Source organism: Vulpes vulpes, chromosome 9 (genome assembly GCF_048418805.1).
Source record: "Vulpes vulpes isolate BD-2025 chromosome 9, VulVul3, whole genome shotgun sequence".
Taxonomy (NCBI): domain Eukaryota; kingdom Metazoa; phylum Chordata; class Mammalia; order Carnivora; family Canidae; genus Vulpes; species Vulpes vulpes.
The window spans coordinates 95,750,992-95,766,703 of record NC_132788.1 but is presented as its reverse complement, the minus strand read 5'-3'; the positions used below and the strand labels follow the sequence as shown (position 1 = coordinate 95,766,703).

The following is a 15,712-nucleotide window of genomic DNA, read 5'->3' as shown; positions in this document are numbered from 1 at the left end:
GGTCAGGCCACGTGGCTGACACTTGATGCTGGCTGCTATGCAGGGCACCAACACATGGCCTCTTCAGCTTGCAGGGGGGCACTTATGGCACTTGGCTCCCCTGAGCAAGGGTCTGAGAGAACCAGGAGGAAGTGGCAGGTCTTTTTCTGAGGTCACAGAGCATTCCTGGGGCTGTTTTCCCCTGGTTGGAACAGTGCCAGTCTGGCCTAGAATCCTGGGGAGCAGCCGCAGGCCCCACCTCTTCTGTTAACGGTGTCATCTAACCTTGGGGTCAGGTGTTAAAGCCACCACAAGCTGCTGCTCTGTAAGTTAACTTGTCTCTCAATGACCCGGATCACTCAATGCCCCAACCGTCTTGCTGACTAGCACCCAGAGAGAGGAGAGCTGAAGAGAGGAAAAAGTGCATGTAGATGACTTTCTTAGTAAGAAATGCTCATGTTTTTGAGTGATTCTTTATGGGAGCCACTATGTGAGGCTCTTTTTTGGTAAGTAATGTCTACATCCGACATGGGGCTCGAACTCACAACCTCAAGATTGAGAGTCACCTGTTCCACCGCCTGAGCCAGCCAGGTGCCCCAGCAAGGCCTTTCTTTGATCTTATGGTCTTTAGAGCATCGTTATAAAGTACCTACTATTATGTTTCCCACTTAACAGGTGGAGAAACTGAGGCACAGAGCAGGTCAGTCCCTTGCCTCCAGCCATAGCTAGGAGGAATCCATACAGGTTTTTCTGACCCTAGAATCTGATGTCCTAGATGCTCTGTTATACTTTCTCCCCCGCTGGAGTGCAGGCACTCTGGTCCCACTGGTCTGTTCACACCTTGGAATCCAGGTGTGTGGCTCTTGTCACACATAGGCCAAGTCAGGAGGTGGGGTGGCTGTGGGCCGGGCCGGCCCCTGGGGAGGGGAGCAGGAGCCCTGCCCAGGCTGCGGCTTCCTCGCCTCCTGGCTTCATGCGGTCACGCTTACTGTTGAGGAGTTGATCGTTTGGGTGGATGTCGAGAGATAGTAACAACTTTGTTGTGACTTGAGCTCGTCGGAACTGAGCGTTTGGTTGTTTATTGTGAAACGGAGACAGCCATGAGCTGATGTGAATTTGTTTGCAAATTTTATTTTATTTTTAAAGATTATATTTATTTGAGAGAGAGAGAGAGAGAGAGAGAGAAAGAAAGAGAGAGAGAGAACGAGCAGAGGGAGAGGGAGAGGGAGAGGGAGAAGCAGGCTCCTTGCTGAGCAGGGAGCCCCACATGGGGCTCTATCCCAGGACCCTGGGACCGTGACCTGAGCCAAAGGCAGACGCTTAACCACTGAGGCCACCCAGGCTCCCGTTTTCAAATTTTAAAAGTTAATCTGGCGTGTAATAAATGTAATTCTATGGCACAGAAGGGCATCCCCTGGCACCAGCTCCAAATCCTGGACAGATCCCCCAGCCGTTTCCAGGGGCGGCCACTGCTAAGTTTCCAGCGTCCTCATGCAGAGACACGCATGACGGCGGCCCGCTGCCTAGTGTGGTGTGCGGGGGCGCGCTCCTTCCAGCCGCCCCCACCCCGGACGACACCGTCTTCCTCGCTGCTGCTCTCATAGACGATGTGTCCGTGGAGAGTCGCGCGTGTGCCGTGGTGTTACACGGTGGGCGTGTCTGGAGGAGAAGCAAGCGTTTTCCCGAGGGAGCTGGGACCAGGGCGAAAGGGAAGGCTCGATGGTCAGACTCTGAGGTGGCCTCTGCCCCTTGCCCCTGTTCGCAGAGCCACCTGGCAGTGCTCCCAGCGACAGAGGTCTCTCTTCCCACCCCCCAAGTCTGGGCGGGCCTCGGTGCTTGCTCGGGCCCACAGAACACGGTCGAAGTGATGTTGTGCCAGTTTGGAGAGGGCACGAGGCTGGGCATGCGCACTTGTGGTTCTGGAAACCTGCCCAGCACTTCCCCGAACAGGCCCGGCCATCCTGCTGGGGGTGTGAGACCATGAGGGGCAGGGCACGGTCACCTGGCCGAGGTCGTCGTAGGTCAGCCGCCCCCTGCCCCCCTTGACCAAGCAGCTGGCCACAGACGCAAGAGGGAGCCGGCTGCGACCCGCCGCCCGCCAGCCACCTGCTGGACACGGGAGAGCTCGGATGATGTGCTGCTGACCAGGACGTGCGTCAGTTCCCGGCGATGCCTGCGTCAACCTGCAGACCTGGGAGCTCAATAAATGCTTCGGGTTGAGGCCGCTGGTTTTGGGTTTGCTTGTTATGCAGTATTATAGTGGCAATAAATAACCCACGCAGCCCTTTGTGTGGATGATGCACACACCAAGGTCAAGGGCTGCCATGGCTAATCCGGCTTTATGAGAGAGGTGTTTTTTTGTTTCTTTGTTTTTAAATGAAAACAGTTTAGAGAAAACCACTCCCACAGCTGTCTCAGCTTGGTGCAGGCGTAGTAACAAGCTCTATAAATGGTTCAGACTTACCAGCTCCCCTGGGTCTTGGGCTGACCTACGGTGAGAGCCTGTGAGATTGATATTTACCACCTACTGTTATTAATAAACCGGTGCTGTGATGAGCTGATCTGCCTCCTTTTTTTCATAAAGACCTACCAGAACCCAAAGTTCCTTAGATTCTTCTTCTTCTTCTTCTTCTTCTTCTTCTTTTTTTTTTTTTTTTTTTTTTTTTTTGGCCTTATGTACTTTGGCATCCGGTAAAGCCTACTGGCCCCTTCTCAGAATGTTGTAAAATGAATAAAATAAGACATAGGATTACAAAGAAAACCTCTGTTGTGATACAATTCTCTAAAAATCAGAACAAATGTATGAACTACTAATATATGTGCCTTTTCATTATTAATGCATTAATTAGAATCTACCAGCAGGTCTAATGACAGCCTTCGCTTCAGAGCGGCGATGACATTTTGAGAGTCTGTGATAGCTGTCGTGTCATGTGAAAATATCTGTCCTTTCCATTGGTGACAAAGCCACAGGTCTTGCTGACAAACACTAGTGTGACATGTTCTTTATATTCATGATGGAGCGAAGACCGAAGGTTTAGTTCAAAATCAGGGGAAATATGCCATTCTGCACCCCCCCCCCCATATTCACGGGCCTTCTGACTTCTGGAGGTGAACGAGGTGAGGAGTCCACGTTCAACCCAACCTCCCCCAACGGTATCCATCACTACCAAACTCCCATTTCTTCCTGTAATCTTTAAATTTTGGACATGAGTGGAGCCACTTTGGGTTGGAGGAAGGGAATGTTTTTCCATCTAGAAATGATCTGCCAGTGAGCAACATGTCCTTGAAGATAAAAGCAAGCCATAAACGAAACCATGGACATGAAAAGATTTTACCTGCAGAACAGGTTCTTTCCAGGTGATTCCCCTGTGCTTGGGCCAGCGGGCTGAGGGAGAGGTCCTGCTTCCAAGATTTAAGGGTCACTGGTGGAGTTAAATTGGGGGACAGATCCACGAGCTCGTTTAACCCCTCAAGTCCTAACCAAGGCGGTGACGCGGCAGTGACCCTCAAGGGCCTGCTCGGCGTGGCTCACCGTCACCAGCACCACAACTGGTGGATTTGTGAGGGAAGCAGCCTGACAAACCAGACTTGTCGTGGCTGTGGATGGGTGATGCTCTCTCTGAGAACACCCCACAGTTCTGTGGAGGTCCTAGCTGCTGCAGAAGGGACGTCTCGGCAAAGATCTTGGCCCCACACATGGACCTCTTGTGCAGACGCCTCAGTGGTGGTGGTGGTGGTGGTGGGACGGTGGCTGCTGCCCCGCCCCAGGGCCTTTCTGTGAGAGCACGGGAAGCCCTGAAGCCAACTCAGAGCCAGAGCTAGAAACGCAACTACCTTCTGTGTCTGTTTGCTCTCCTATGCTCTGCCCACCCCCCTTACCCCCTTCCTTCCTGCCTTCCTGGGAAAAGATAGTGCTTGCCCCACTGACCTGGCTCACAGGTGTTCCAGCCTCTCTGGGAAGGTTCCTTCTCTCCTTGAGGCTCAGAGGGCTCCTTGGGAGTGGAAAGCTGGGGAGGCCCCCTACCCTATGACCAAACTTTGCCTTCTCTTTGACAATTCTAGGGAGTCCCAGGCCCAAAGCCAACCCGGCACTGGCACTGAGGCCTTCCTTTTGGCAGGGACACTCACGTGTGTCAGGTTGGCGATACCTGTCTCACTTTGTTCATTTTTTTAGCTAAGAAGACTGTTCATTCCAGGCTTCAGGTGGGGGAGCCTCGTTGGAGACAACCATAGTCCATCCGTGCCAGAAAGTGTGAGGAAGCCACACCAGGCCCCCTCCTCCCCCAGAGGGCGGAGGATAGGGGAGGGACGGGGGACAGACATCAAAGACCAGAGGTTGGCGATCACACTTGTGCTCGCCTTCACCATCCTCTAGAAACCACAGGTGTGGGAAATGTAGAAGGCTGACCTTTCTGTCAACCCTAACCCACTTTGAATGGCTTTCATAATAGCTATGCTCTCCCCCTGGTTTCTGATGGCTTCAGCGTCAACTGCTCTCTCAAAAAAAGTCCATTTGCTCATCTTGGGTGACAGGTTTCACCAATCTATTTGCTTTTCAGAGGGGTGTGGGTGGCAAGATCCTCTCACCAGATTTTTCCCACGCATCTTCAAACCGAAAGGGCTGACCTGCGGAGAGTTTCCTTCTGAGTCCCCTGGGGGAACCTCTACATCCTCCAGCACCTCTGGGGAACATGGCCAGGAGAGGCAGGGCACCTCCAAGTGCCACAGAACCTGCAGACACCAAGCTGGGCTCAGGTTCTTGGAATTGAATGTAGGGCTTGGAGAACCTGGACCAGACTTTGGTCACCTTGGGTTACTCTGTGCTTTAGCGAGTAGGGTGGGGGTGCAATGGGGATTTTGACATGGAGGCCCCTAGATCCCAGCCTCCAGTGTCACATACACAGCTCTGTGTCTCAGTTGGTTCTCATTCCAGCTCCCAGCCCACGTGGACACCAAGTCTCTGGAGGGACTGTTCTCTTACCAAAGAGCTCCTGCTGCGTTGTTTTGGGCATTTGGAGAAACCAATCTTCCATAACTTCAACTGGACAGTAAGAGGCTTGACTTGAGGGCATCATTAGTACAAGATGGGGATGCAAGGGGAGCAGGATCGAGGCCAGCTCACTTCCATACTCCCCACACCTCCTCCTGCAGGGTTGCTCTTTGCCCTTTTCTGCCATAGGAATCTCAGGAGCTTCTGCCCCTGGCCAAGCTGGCCAATGGGATTGTTGATGGCCTTCTAGCTGACCAGGCATGGGGACTGACCAGTATCCTCTTTGATCTCATATATGTTGAGCACTTTTGCATCTGCCATGGTGCTTGACACTGTGTGGTTGAGGGAAAAGAGGGAGATGAAGAAGGAAATACAGTCCTTGCCCTTGAGGGAGAGCATGGCTATGGTTACAGAAAGTACAACTTATTTTCCTATAACAGATTCAAGAAGAGGCCGCATGAGAATTTGGGAACAGGGGGACAGTTGGAGGAGGAAGGAAGGGAGATGGAGGGAAGGGGGGCTCGGGGTGTTCTGTGAGGTTCGAGGCACCCGAAGGTAGGAGCCCTTGTCATGTGGGGTGTGGGGCGAGTGTGGATGGACCGTCCAGCCCGAGCTCGATCTGAGTGGTCCAGGAGTGTCTGGGTCACATCCCCTCCAGGTCCGTGTCCGGTCATTGCTGACCCAGTGCCAGTAGCTAAATAGCAGTGGAATGGGACTTCTTCCTCTGCCAGCTGCCTTGGCCTGATGGTCTTGCCCAGCTTTGTACCATAGCTCCACTGATCACGGTTTCAGGGCATCCATGACCTTCCCCCCTGACCCTGCTGTTCCGGTAGGTCAGCAGGTGTGCTCTTTCCTTGCAGTGTCTCCGAGTAGCCCAGGAGAGCCAGGCAGCTCACGTGGTAGAGGGGGTAGCTTGGAATGATACCTTGGCTCCAGCAGGTCTGAGCACTGACATCAGGGTAGATGGGAAAGTGTCTGGATACCAGGCCACATGGCAATCTCTCAGGGTATCTGCTGGTGTGAGCCCTTTTGAAAATCCGGAGTGTACCAGTTGAGGCTGTCTCCTGGTAGGGCAACTCAACTATGAGTCTGGTCTGGGTAACTTCATCAACGGGCCTTATATCCCAGTAGAATAAAAGACAAGGCTACTCCCCCCATGTCATAGTGTTTGCTTTATTTAAATCCTGAGGTTAAAAATAAAACCATTCCCAATGGTGCAGCAGATGCTATAAAGGAATACATTTTGAGATATAAAAGTTTCTCACCCCTATTGCGCAGGTGGGGTGTTGGCATTGGGTGTGCTTCTGGGTAATTCTTTGGCAGGTAAGAATGCAATGGGTTCCCAGACCCACTACCCCATAAGGCCTCGAGAATTGAGGATTTGTCAATCAAAATGCAATTCTGATTTGGAAGCTGCTCAACGGAGGCATGGATGTTGCTCTGCAGCCCCCAGAGGCAGGAGCATCTCTGGATAACACTCATTATGAGGTTCTAAGGAAGCCTGTTCATTGGTGATGTCTACTGAAATCTAATTTATTATCTTTAAAAAGCAATTATGGGGGAAAAGGCATTATTAATTAAGTATTCCCTATCTCCTTGGAAGAATCACAATGCAATGAGAAAAACTCCAGGTTTCCTCTAAGCAATGCCTTTCGCTCTGTGTTTTGTAAACACGGCTGGCTGGCTCACTGGTCTCTGTAAGGGTGACCGCTGGTTCTCGGAATCACAGACAGCTTCTCTCTGCTTTCACTCTCAACCCCTTGGAGCCAGGAATGGGGGTCTTACATGTAGTTATAAAGGCGAACTTTAAAAAATGAAACTCCTAAAAAACTTTAAAAATGAGCAGACATCTAACCAGTGGCCTGTAAAGCACAAATTCTGGGATTTCACCTCCAAATGGGGATTTCCTTTCATTTGAGTCTAGAATGGCTTAACCACCTTGAGGGGAGGAACAGGGAGTGGATAACTGAAAATTTTCAGAAAAACCATTCTCTTGATTTTTCAGTTATATTATGTGGTTTTTTCCCTACTTTACAGACCCGGTGGGGTTTTTCAGTTCCAGATTCCTTCTTGGTCTGGTTGACCTGGAGTCCAGCGGACTCCGGCCACAAGTGCACCGTGGATGCCACGATTTATCCTGACGCCCTTCCTTGCTGCAAGTGAGCATGTCTGAGAGGCTGCTTTCTCGGCAAGGTTGCTTAGTGGCTTCTGAGGCAGAGACGAACAAGGTAGCGGGATCGGTACTACAGAGCAAGTGGCTGTTATTCAGAGAGCTGGGCCATCCAGGGGCTGCCGGGTTTTCGTTTTGTTTTGTTTTGTGCTGAATAGTGATCTGGGGTCCCATTGATGATTTCTAGTGTCAGTCTACAGGCTGGGGCTACCACTTTCAATAGTTGCTCTTCATTGTCATCTGCATTTTTTAAAAGTACCTCAACCCCCAAAACCTCAGTAAAGTCGGGAACCTCTTTAAAATAGGAATAAAGCTATTCATACAAGCCACACTGAAATACGCCACCATGTTCTCTAGTTGCATAATGCACAGCAAACTCGAGCTCACACGGCAAAATAATGAGGGAAAAGTCTGTCCAGCATGAAAATAAATAGGCGACGGCATCAGGACATGGCCGCTGGGGGAGAGCAGGCGGTCCTCTGAACTACTATGGTCAATGCCCCAGAGGGTGCACACCACAAGGGGCCCCTGCTCTCCTACAGCAGGGCTGGCTTCGTGAGAACCATGTCGTTTTTAAGCTGTAGTTGGTCCCCTGCCTGCTGAGTGACAGAGGTTCGGGGGGGGGGGGGGGGGGGCGGCTTGGATGGAATGTTCCAGGCCTTTCACAGGAAACACAGGAGCTGTTAGCTGCACAGGATGGTGGTGACACCATCAGCTGGCCAGTCTCCATAGCATCCTGGGAAAGTACTCGAAACAAGACTCCGGACTGCTTTGGGTTCTTTTGTTAGTTTCTTTCTTGTGGCAGACCACTAACTCCGATGACCCTTTCCAGGGGAGAGGGTGGGTTCAAAGGCAGGACAACTTGCTCTGGAACAATCCGCTGCCCTGTAGCACACCTGTGAGGACAAGTGTGAGGCTAGGGAGAGTCTCTGGGAGTCTGGCTGCTGAGCACGGTCAAGGCCTTGGCCACTGGGAGATGCTAGGGCCCCTGGTGGCTTTCTGCCAGAGGCAGCGGCTGCTCCAAGGAAAGAGCAGGACAGGTTCGGCTTCTCTCTGGGTTAATCTCTTGGGAAAATTCACCACTCTGCCCCCTGCCCTGCCTAAAATGAACTGCAAGTGGCCAAGTCCCCTATTTGAGTGAAAGTTCTGAGTCCATCACAGAGGTTATTTCCCCCTCCCCCTGCTGCACGAGTCCCCTCTGCTGGGTGGTGGCCAGAGGGGTCTGCACTGGACCTGGCCTGGGTGCCCTGACCCGTGCTCAGGCTCTCAGTACCAGCCTGACCAAGCCTGCAGGTGACAGGATGAAGCGTCCGTGTGGTGTGACTTGACTGGTCACCAGACCAGCTGGGGGACAGGCTGGGCCCAGCACTCAGATCCCCAGACACTCTGCCTGGTGCGTCTCACCTGGCCAAAGCGGTCTGCGTTGTCAGATGGCCTGCTCGCCTATGAAAGTGTCTAAGCCCTGACTTCAGGCTCCGGCCTCCGGAGGCTGCAAAGAGGCCAGCAAAGGGAAGCGGGATTCATCGGCCCTCAAGGGGAGATGGCTCCTGGTTCTTAGGGGTGGGCTGAGCCACAGGAAGTGGGCACATGGGGTGCTGGGGAACAGACCAATGGGCAGTAGGGCCGAGGAGGGAACTCAAAACAGATTCATGAATTATGCCTGTTGCACCTGAGTTACCAAAGACTTTTGATAAGAAGGCTGAAGTTTCTGAAAGTGGTTCTTACCCTGATTATGATCATTAGTAAACACGTCTGCGGATGAGGCAGAGGTTCTTATACAGAGACAGCCCATCAGCTGAGGAGGGAGTCCTAAGGGCCAGCGCACAGCACTGCCTGTGCTGAGGGCGGCGCCGCGAGCCAGCGGGGGCTTCAGCCTCAGTGTGGAGACAGCCACTGCAGGACACGTCCTCTGTGTGTGGCGTCGGTTTCCCCGGCAGTCTTTAGTTCTGATTTCTAGGGCCATGTTTTGACTACTGAGGGGCCTGCCTGAGTGAAGGGCTTTGCATGAGAGTAGACCTTCCCAGAAGGGCCAGGAGAAAGTGCAGCTAGTGGCCCCTCCAAAACTGCTGAGTTTTGGAGAAGCCCCAAATTGATGGGGGCAGGAAGGGACAGAGGCCTAATGGCAAGAGGCTAGCTGGGGCTTCAGGAGGCTCCCCAGTCCACCCCGGGTTGCCCTGACTGTCACGATGGCCCTGTGAGAGGCCTTGCAGCCTGAGGACTCACAGGGTCTGGCCGGGACATCCTGGCTCATGGTCACATAGGATGCCTGTCCCCCGCTGGGCAGAGTGGGGCGCTTCTCTCCACGAGCAGAAGTTGGGATCCCTGATCTAGCCTGGGCAACTCTCCTCGGGAGGCAGGGAGCCAGCTGTGGCTCCAGGAGAGGCTGAAGGTCTCCTGAGTGTTTAAACCTTTGGCAGAATGTCCCTTTGGGTGTGAGGACAGGTGGATCCCTAATCACTGGAAACATTGCTTGAGCCCTTAAAAGCCATGGAGGCTAAGAGTGACCGTGCGTAGTGCTAAGTACACAGCGCTCCAGACAATGCAGCTCTGAGGGGCGGCCAGAGGCCTGTCTCCCAGAGTCACACACTGGTTAGGTTCGGAGCGGTTGCCCCCCGCCTTTTTTTTTTTTTTTTTTTTTTTTTAGTGCTTTATGTGACAGGTGAGCAAGAGTAGTGTTTCCTGTGCATAAAGTGAAACTATTAGAATCTAGAATCCAGGTGCTTGAGGCTACGGGAAATCACTTCCATCGTAGATCACAGGCCTGTCAACTGTCAAGTGATAAAACACTTTCTTGGAGACAAACCTGAGGAAACAGAAGTGGGAAAGGAGGGTATCACTCAGAGCGCCCAAAGCCCAAGGGCAGGGCAGCGGTGCCTGCTGGGGCTTCCGTGGGGGCTCCATGCATGTGGGCTGGCAGAGGGGGGCCTCTGGGAGGGCAGAGGCCTAGGTCCCTCACCTTGTTTCCTGCCTGTCCAGCAGAGCTCTACCCAGGCAAGGGTACAGGGGTCCTGGGATGTCAGCATCGACTTCCCTGGGGCTTGATACACCAATACCCCGGCTCCTGCTGCTCTGAAGCTGCTGGGGGATGTGGGAGCTTCAGGGGGGCAGTGCAGGGAGTAGACTCTGAGGAGAGGTTTCTGAGGGAGGCCCCCACTGGAGCACTGAAATCCATTCTGCTATCCACAGTTTAGAAATCTCTGGCACAGAATAAGGCTGGGGTTGGTCACAGGACTCTGGCTGCCTTCAGTGAGAACTAGGAGTCTGGTCGGGGCATGGGGACTGCCTTTTGCCCTCAATGGCGTCTCCTCGGCCCCTCCGAAAACTTGCAGGGAATCTCAATGAGGTGGTGATAAGGCTCACTGCTTCTGCAGAGGATACGGGGCTCACAGCCACTTGGAGCTCTGAAGGCAGATCTTTGGACATGCTGGGCCTGTGCCCATGAGTCCTGCTAATTCAAGGTATATTTGTGCTCATGAGGGCGTGTAGGGGAGGGGCAGGAGACGAGGAGAGGTGGGCAGCTCCTTCTCTTAGCTCCTCCTTTGGTGGATGTCTTTGGTCACAGTCCCTGGGGGTTGAAGGCCTGGATATGGTGAGGGGCGGGGATGGCACAGCTTTCTAGTTATTCTGCTAAAAGCCAAGTGGGCTGGGAAGGGTCCCCGTGTGGGGGGATGTATGTGGTCCCTAGCTCAGGGCCCCACTCACAGAGGATGTAGTTGGGTGCTGGTCAGGCAGGTCTCCTAAAAAAGGTGGCCCCAACAAAGGGCTTATGTTGAAGCCAGAAGACACAAAAGGGATAGGTCCCAGCAACCTTAACCACCCCTGTTCTGTGCCTTCATGAAGTGAGGGCCCTGGTTCATGGCAGATCTCAACCGATGTGTTCCTCTCCCCAGCTCCTTCATCGGCCGCCTTCCAGCTTGTCTCTCTACACTTCCAACTTCCTGCTTCCCTAGCCCTTCACTCCTGGATCTACATCTGGTGCTGTGATGCAGTGCTTCCCAAGACCACACTGTTCCCACTGCCATGACAAGAAGGCCCCAGGGCTCCCCCTCAACAGCTGGTCCTTGCCTTCATTTCCCCCTCCCTCCCCCCTTTCTTCCCTCCCTCCCTCCCTTCCTCTGTTTCTACTGAGCCCCTCCTTTGGGCCAGACAGTGAGAGCCTGGACATCTGAGAGGCAGGAGGGCTCTGCCTGGAGCCTGGAGGCAGGCCCCCTGGGTTCCAAACTGGCTCTACCACCACCAGCTGTGTGACCTGGGAGTGTGTTACCCACCCCCTCTCCTACCCCACCCCAGTCCTCAGTCCTTTAGCAGTGCCACGAGGAGAAAGGCAGTTCCTATGACATGGGTGTGCCATGGGGCTTAAATGAATCAGTAAGAGTGGAGGGCAGAGAACTCACCTGACATATGCTAAGTCTCTGTAAGCACTAGCCTGTATTTTATAAAATCTATAATAGACACTAGACCACCACAGTATAGGAGTCTAAGATTAAAAAAAAAACTATTAATAATCAATTACTGATGATTAAATAGTCTCTTTTAAATGTTCACTTCTGTTCTTACAGCCAGGTGGCGGGTGAATTCTCCAAGATGCTGATGAGTGAGGTGGAAACACCTACCTGGAAAAGGTGTTGTCGAAGATGAGCATGTAGATGCCTGGTGTGCGGACCTTGAGCTGGCCCTGAATATTCTCCTTGTGGGAGCTGCATCGGGTTGTGGGGATAAGGACCTGGGAGGAAGAGAAGATCAGAAAAAGTGTCACAGAAGCCGAGATGCCCTATGGTGCCTCCAGGCAGACCCTTTATTCTGGGGAGGGAACTAGGCCCAGGGAGGCTAGGTGCCCTGTCTGAGGTGACAGTTGAGCAAGGCTGTGAGATGTGTGTGTCTGGGATCAGCCCCAGGAGTTGGGGGGAGTCTTCCACATGCCCTGCATTTGTTGATAACCTGTGGTTGGGGAGGAGGCTGTGGGCATGCATTTTACCCAGAATCATGAGCCAGTCAGGCCCCAAAGGAGTGGTCCCCAGCTTCCTCTGACCATAGCTGAAATGTTCCACCATCTGGAGGAGCAGGCCTTTTTCTGGTCTGGAAGCGGGGGCTTATTCTAGGTGAAATCTTTGTGTTTGGCGGGCTCCTGTGGGACCTAGTGCTGTCCTGGGTGAGGGGTGTTTCACGGGATAGGCCGAGCCCCAAGCCCCTGCCCACACCCATCCCTCAAGCACTTTGTGGAGCTGCTGAGCTTTGCCCTCTGGCTTGAACAGGCCCAGCTCCTCCAATTGCTTCTCACTTGGCCCTAGCAGGCTGCCTGTCCTACTGCATCCCATATGCAATACCCCCATGGCCCCAGGACCCTCTCAACTTTCTGGGCCTAATCCTCAGCCTCCTATTTACCTTCTGCCTTCCCCAGGAATGAGAAATGAGTCCCAGGAAATATTTGCTTTCTCCAGGGCACGTTCTAAGGGCCTCAGTGTTGGGGGTAAATCTGAGGACAGGTGAGTGCTGAACAGTGCCAGGAGGTGTTTGGGGGAAGGGTCTTTGGATGGCCAACCTTTCCCATGAGGGAAAGTCTAAAACCAAAGATATGGAGGGGTACCTGGCTGACTCAGTCAGTAGAGCATATGATAGGAAATGAGGACATAGGAAAATAAGACAGAGCCAACCAAGATTTTAAAAGATTTTAGAGGTGATAAACACCCCAGTGGGTTTTGTCTCAGAAAGCACCCTTAGGCCATTCACGCAGGACTGACTACACATAAGTGGTCACACAGACCAGAGGCTTTAGAGACCACAGTTAACACCTCGTTGATTCAAGCTCCTAATGTGGCAAGCTTCCCCACAAGTGAGCATTTTTATTCTTTGCAAAATTAAGTGTTAGCTCCACTCTCAGAAATAAAGCTTTGTGAAATTCAGTTGTTCATTCCCTTGAAACATTTTTTGCCCTGCACAAAAGGACTGAATCCAAAATGCTCATAAAAATGTGATGGCTTTTTCAACTTACACTTGAATACCAAGGCACATTTCTTGAAACCCTACGTGTTGGCCAGAGTTCCCAAAGTAAAGTAAGTTTCCACAAAACGTTCTGCCCTCAAAGATCTTGTGGTTTAACAGAGACAGCAGATAAGGAAACATTCAGTTATAACAGTGAGCATGTCATGAGGGGAGAACCAGGAGGGGTGCCCATTGCAGCTGTGTGGTGGTGGTGGGGCATCCTGGAGGAGGCTACGCTGAGCCTGGACAAGTTAGGTAGTTGGAGGGAGCTCTGGCTGTCCCAGGGAGAAGGGAAAACATATTCAAAGACATGGGAGAAGAGCTAAGATTTGATCTCTCAAGAGATAACCAAGAATAGACAAAATACACAAGACACTGGACATCAGGCAATGGAGGACAGTGATCTTTGAGAGAACTAGGTGAGGCCTGCAGCTGCCCCAGCTCACCACTTTGAAAGGAGAAAGGAGCAACAGATAGATGGGATCAACAGAAAACAAACAGTACGATGATAGACTCAAGCCTAAGCTGATTAGTAAGTACATTAAATATAAATAGTCTAAACATCCCAAGTAAAAGGCAAAGATTATCAGGTTGACCCAACCCAACCCCATAAGAAACAACAATTTAAATATAAAGATACAAATAGGTTAAAAGTCAAAGCACATAAAAAGATATGTTGGGGTAGCACTAATCAAAAGAGAGCTGGATTGACTATATTAATATCAGACAAAATAGATTTGATACCAAAGGATGTGGCCAGGGATAACTTCATAATGACAGGGATGTTAATGGATCAAGATGGATGGACCAGTCCTTCACATTTATGTCCCTAATGAGAGCTTCAAACACACAAAGCAAGAAGTAGTAGAACTGCAAGGAGAAATCGGTAAATTCATAATTAACAGTTGGATATTTCAATACCCCTCAATGACTGATGGAATAACAGACAGGAGCTCAATAAGGAGATGGAAGACTTGAAGAATAGAATCAATGAACTCAATCCAACTGACATTTACGGAACACTCCACCTGACTACAGCAGGACACACCTTCTTTTTGAGTGTACTGGGGACACCTGGGTAGGCCACCTTCTAGCCCATTGGAAAAGAAAAAAAAAAAAAAAGCCCACCTCATATTTAAAAGGATTCAAGTTACACAGTCTGTTTTCTGACTACAAGGGAATGAAATTAGAAATAATTGGTCTCTGGAAAATAAAGATATTTGTAAGCTAAGTAACAGTTTTAAATAGCACATGGATCAAAGAGAAATAAAAAATCAGAGGGAGACCCCACAGGCATGGGAGAGAGCATGCACAGCATGTTCCTGACACCACGGTACATGTGCTCTTGTTGGGAGCTGGTGGTGGTTAGGGAGTAGAGCCCAAAACAAGCTTGGAGGGGAAAAAGATGCATGGGGAGCTTACTGTGGGTAGGACTTGGGGTAGCCACTTCTGCAGGTGGTCTCATTAAATTCCACTAATGTTCTAGTGTATTCTAATTCCACCAGGGACTGGGAATTCTGGGAGGTTGAGAGTTTGGGTTTGCTTCCATGGTCTGTAACCTAAGAATTCTGACCCTGGACACTCCAGCTAGCACTCTAAGGAGCCACTAGATAGGAAGGCTGGCTGTTTATACAAGGGTGTCTGGGCACCCCACACCTCAACCTCAGCATTTACTACCTTGATTGCAGAGCAACAACAGAGAGCTCGTTAGGGGGTCCTCTGAGGAAAGTACATTTAAAACAATATGCTTCATTTCCTTAAAACATTCTGCACCACAGACCTTTCATTCATCTCAGCTCTGCTTTTCCCACCAGGGTCAAAATCTATGAGATTTTTCTCAGGTGCCAAAGCTCACACAGATGAGGTGGTGGGAAGATGATCGGGGTCTCTGGAATAAACCTGAGGCAGGTGTCTGCTGGGTGGGCTCTGGGAGCGCCTCCCCCCAGCCTCCAGTGCCTGTATGGTGGTGCCCTGATTCATGTCATGTGTCAGCAAGACAGTCCAAAATGGTTTTATTGCTATTCGGATGGGCTCCCGTGGCCCTGGGCTCTGTACAAAGCAAGGGTTCTAGGCTCAGTGGAAGAAGTGAGTCATAAAAGGCTACATAGACAAACAGGTTGGTGGTTGCTGGGGGTGAAGGTTGGAAAGTGACTGCTAGTGGGTACAGTTTCTTTTGGGGATGATGAAAATGATCTCAAATTAGAGTGGCAACAGTTACACAACGCGGTGAATGCACTGTGCATCTTAAGTGGGTCGATTATCTGGCATATGAAATTATACCTCAATAACGCTGTCTAACAAACACCGAGTCAAGGGTTCTTGCTCCCAGTCCTGGTTCTTCCTCTGATTCCCAATGGCCCCAGGCAGGCTGTCCAGTTTCTCTGGCCAAACAGGGGTCCGTTGCCCAGAGAGAGGGCAGGGCCTGGGTCCTGTTCCCTGCTCCATCCCTAGGCTTCAGGACAGCAGATGCCCATGGGCAGCCTCAAGACTTTGATGGACAGTTTCTTCAGTCAAGCATCTTCCCAAAGTCACAATCTCTAATCTCAGTGTTGAGGCACAACCTTGACCTCTGGAAGGAAGTCCTTTGGAGAGGA

General features: G+C 51.5%; 1 protein-coding gene across 7 annotated transcripts in view; it reads right to left on the bottom strand.

Annotated features, from left to right (window-relative positions):
- Positions 1–6,123: 6,123 nt before the first annotated feature.
- FYCO1 (FYVE and coiled-coil domain autophagy adaptor 1) overlaps positions 6,124–15,712 on the bottom strand; it is a 72,927-nt gene continuing 63,338 nt past the window's right edge. For all 7 annotated transcript variants that reach the window (XR_011994429.1, XR_011994431.1, XR_011994430.1 and 4 more), the window contains 2 exons: positions 11,753–11,862; positions 6,124–9,942 (listed from right to left, as the gene is read on the bottom strand). Coding sequence is in view for 4 of the 7 variants with exons in the window: in XM_025989209.2 (XP_025844994.2) it covers positions 9,867–9,942; positions 11,753–11,862 (186 nt within the window). In the remaining 3 variants the exon portion in view is untranslated. The remainder of the gene's footprint in view (positions 9,943–11,752; positions 11,863–15,712) is intronic.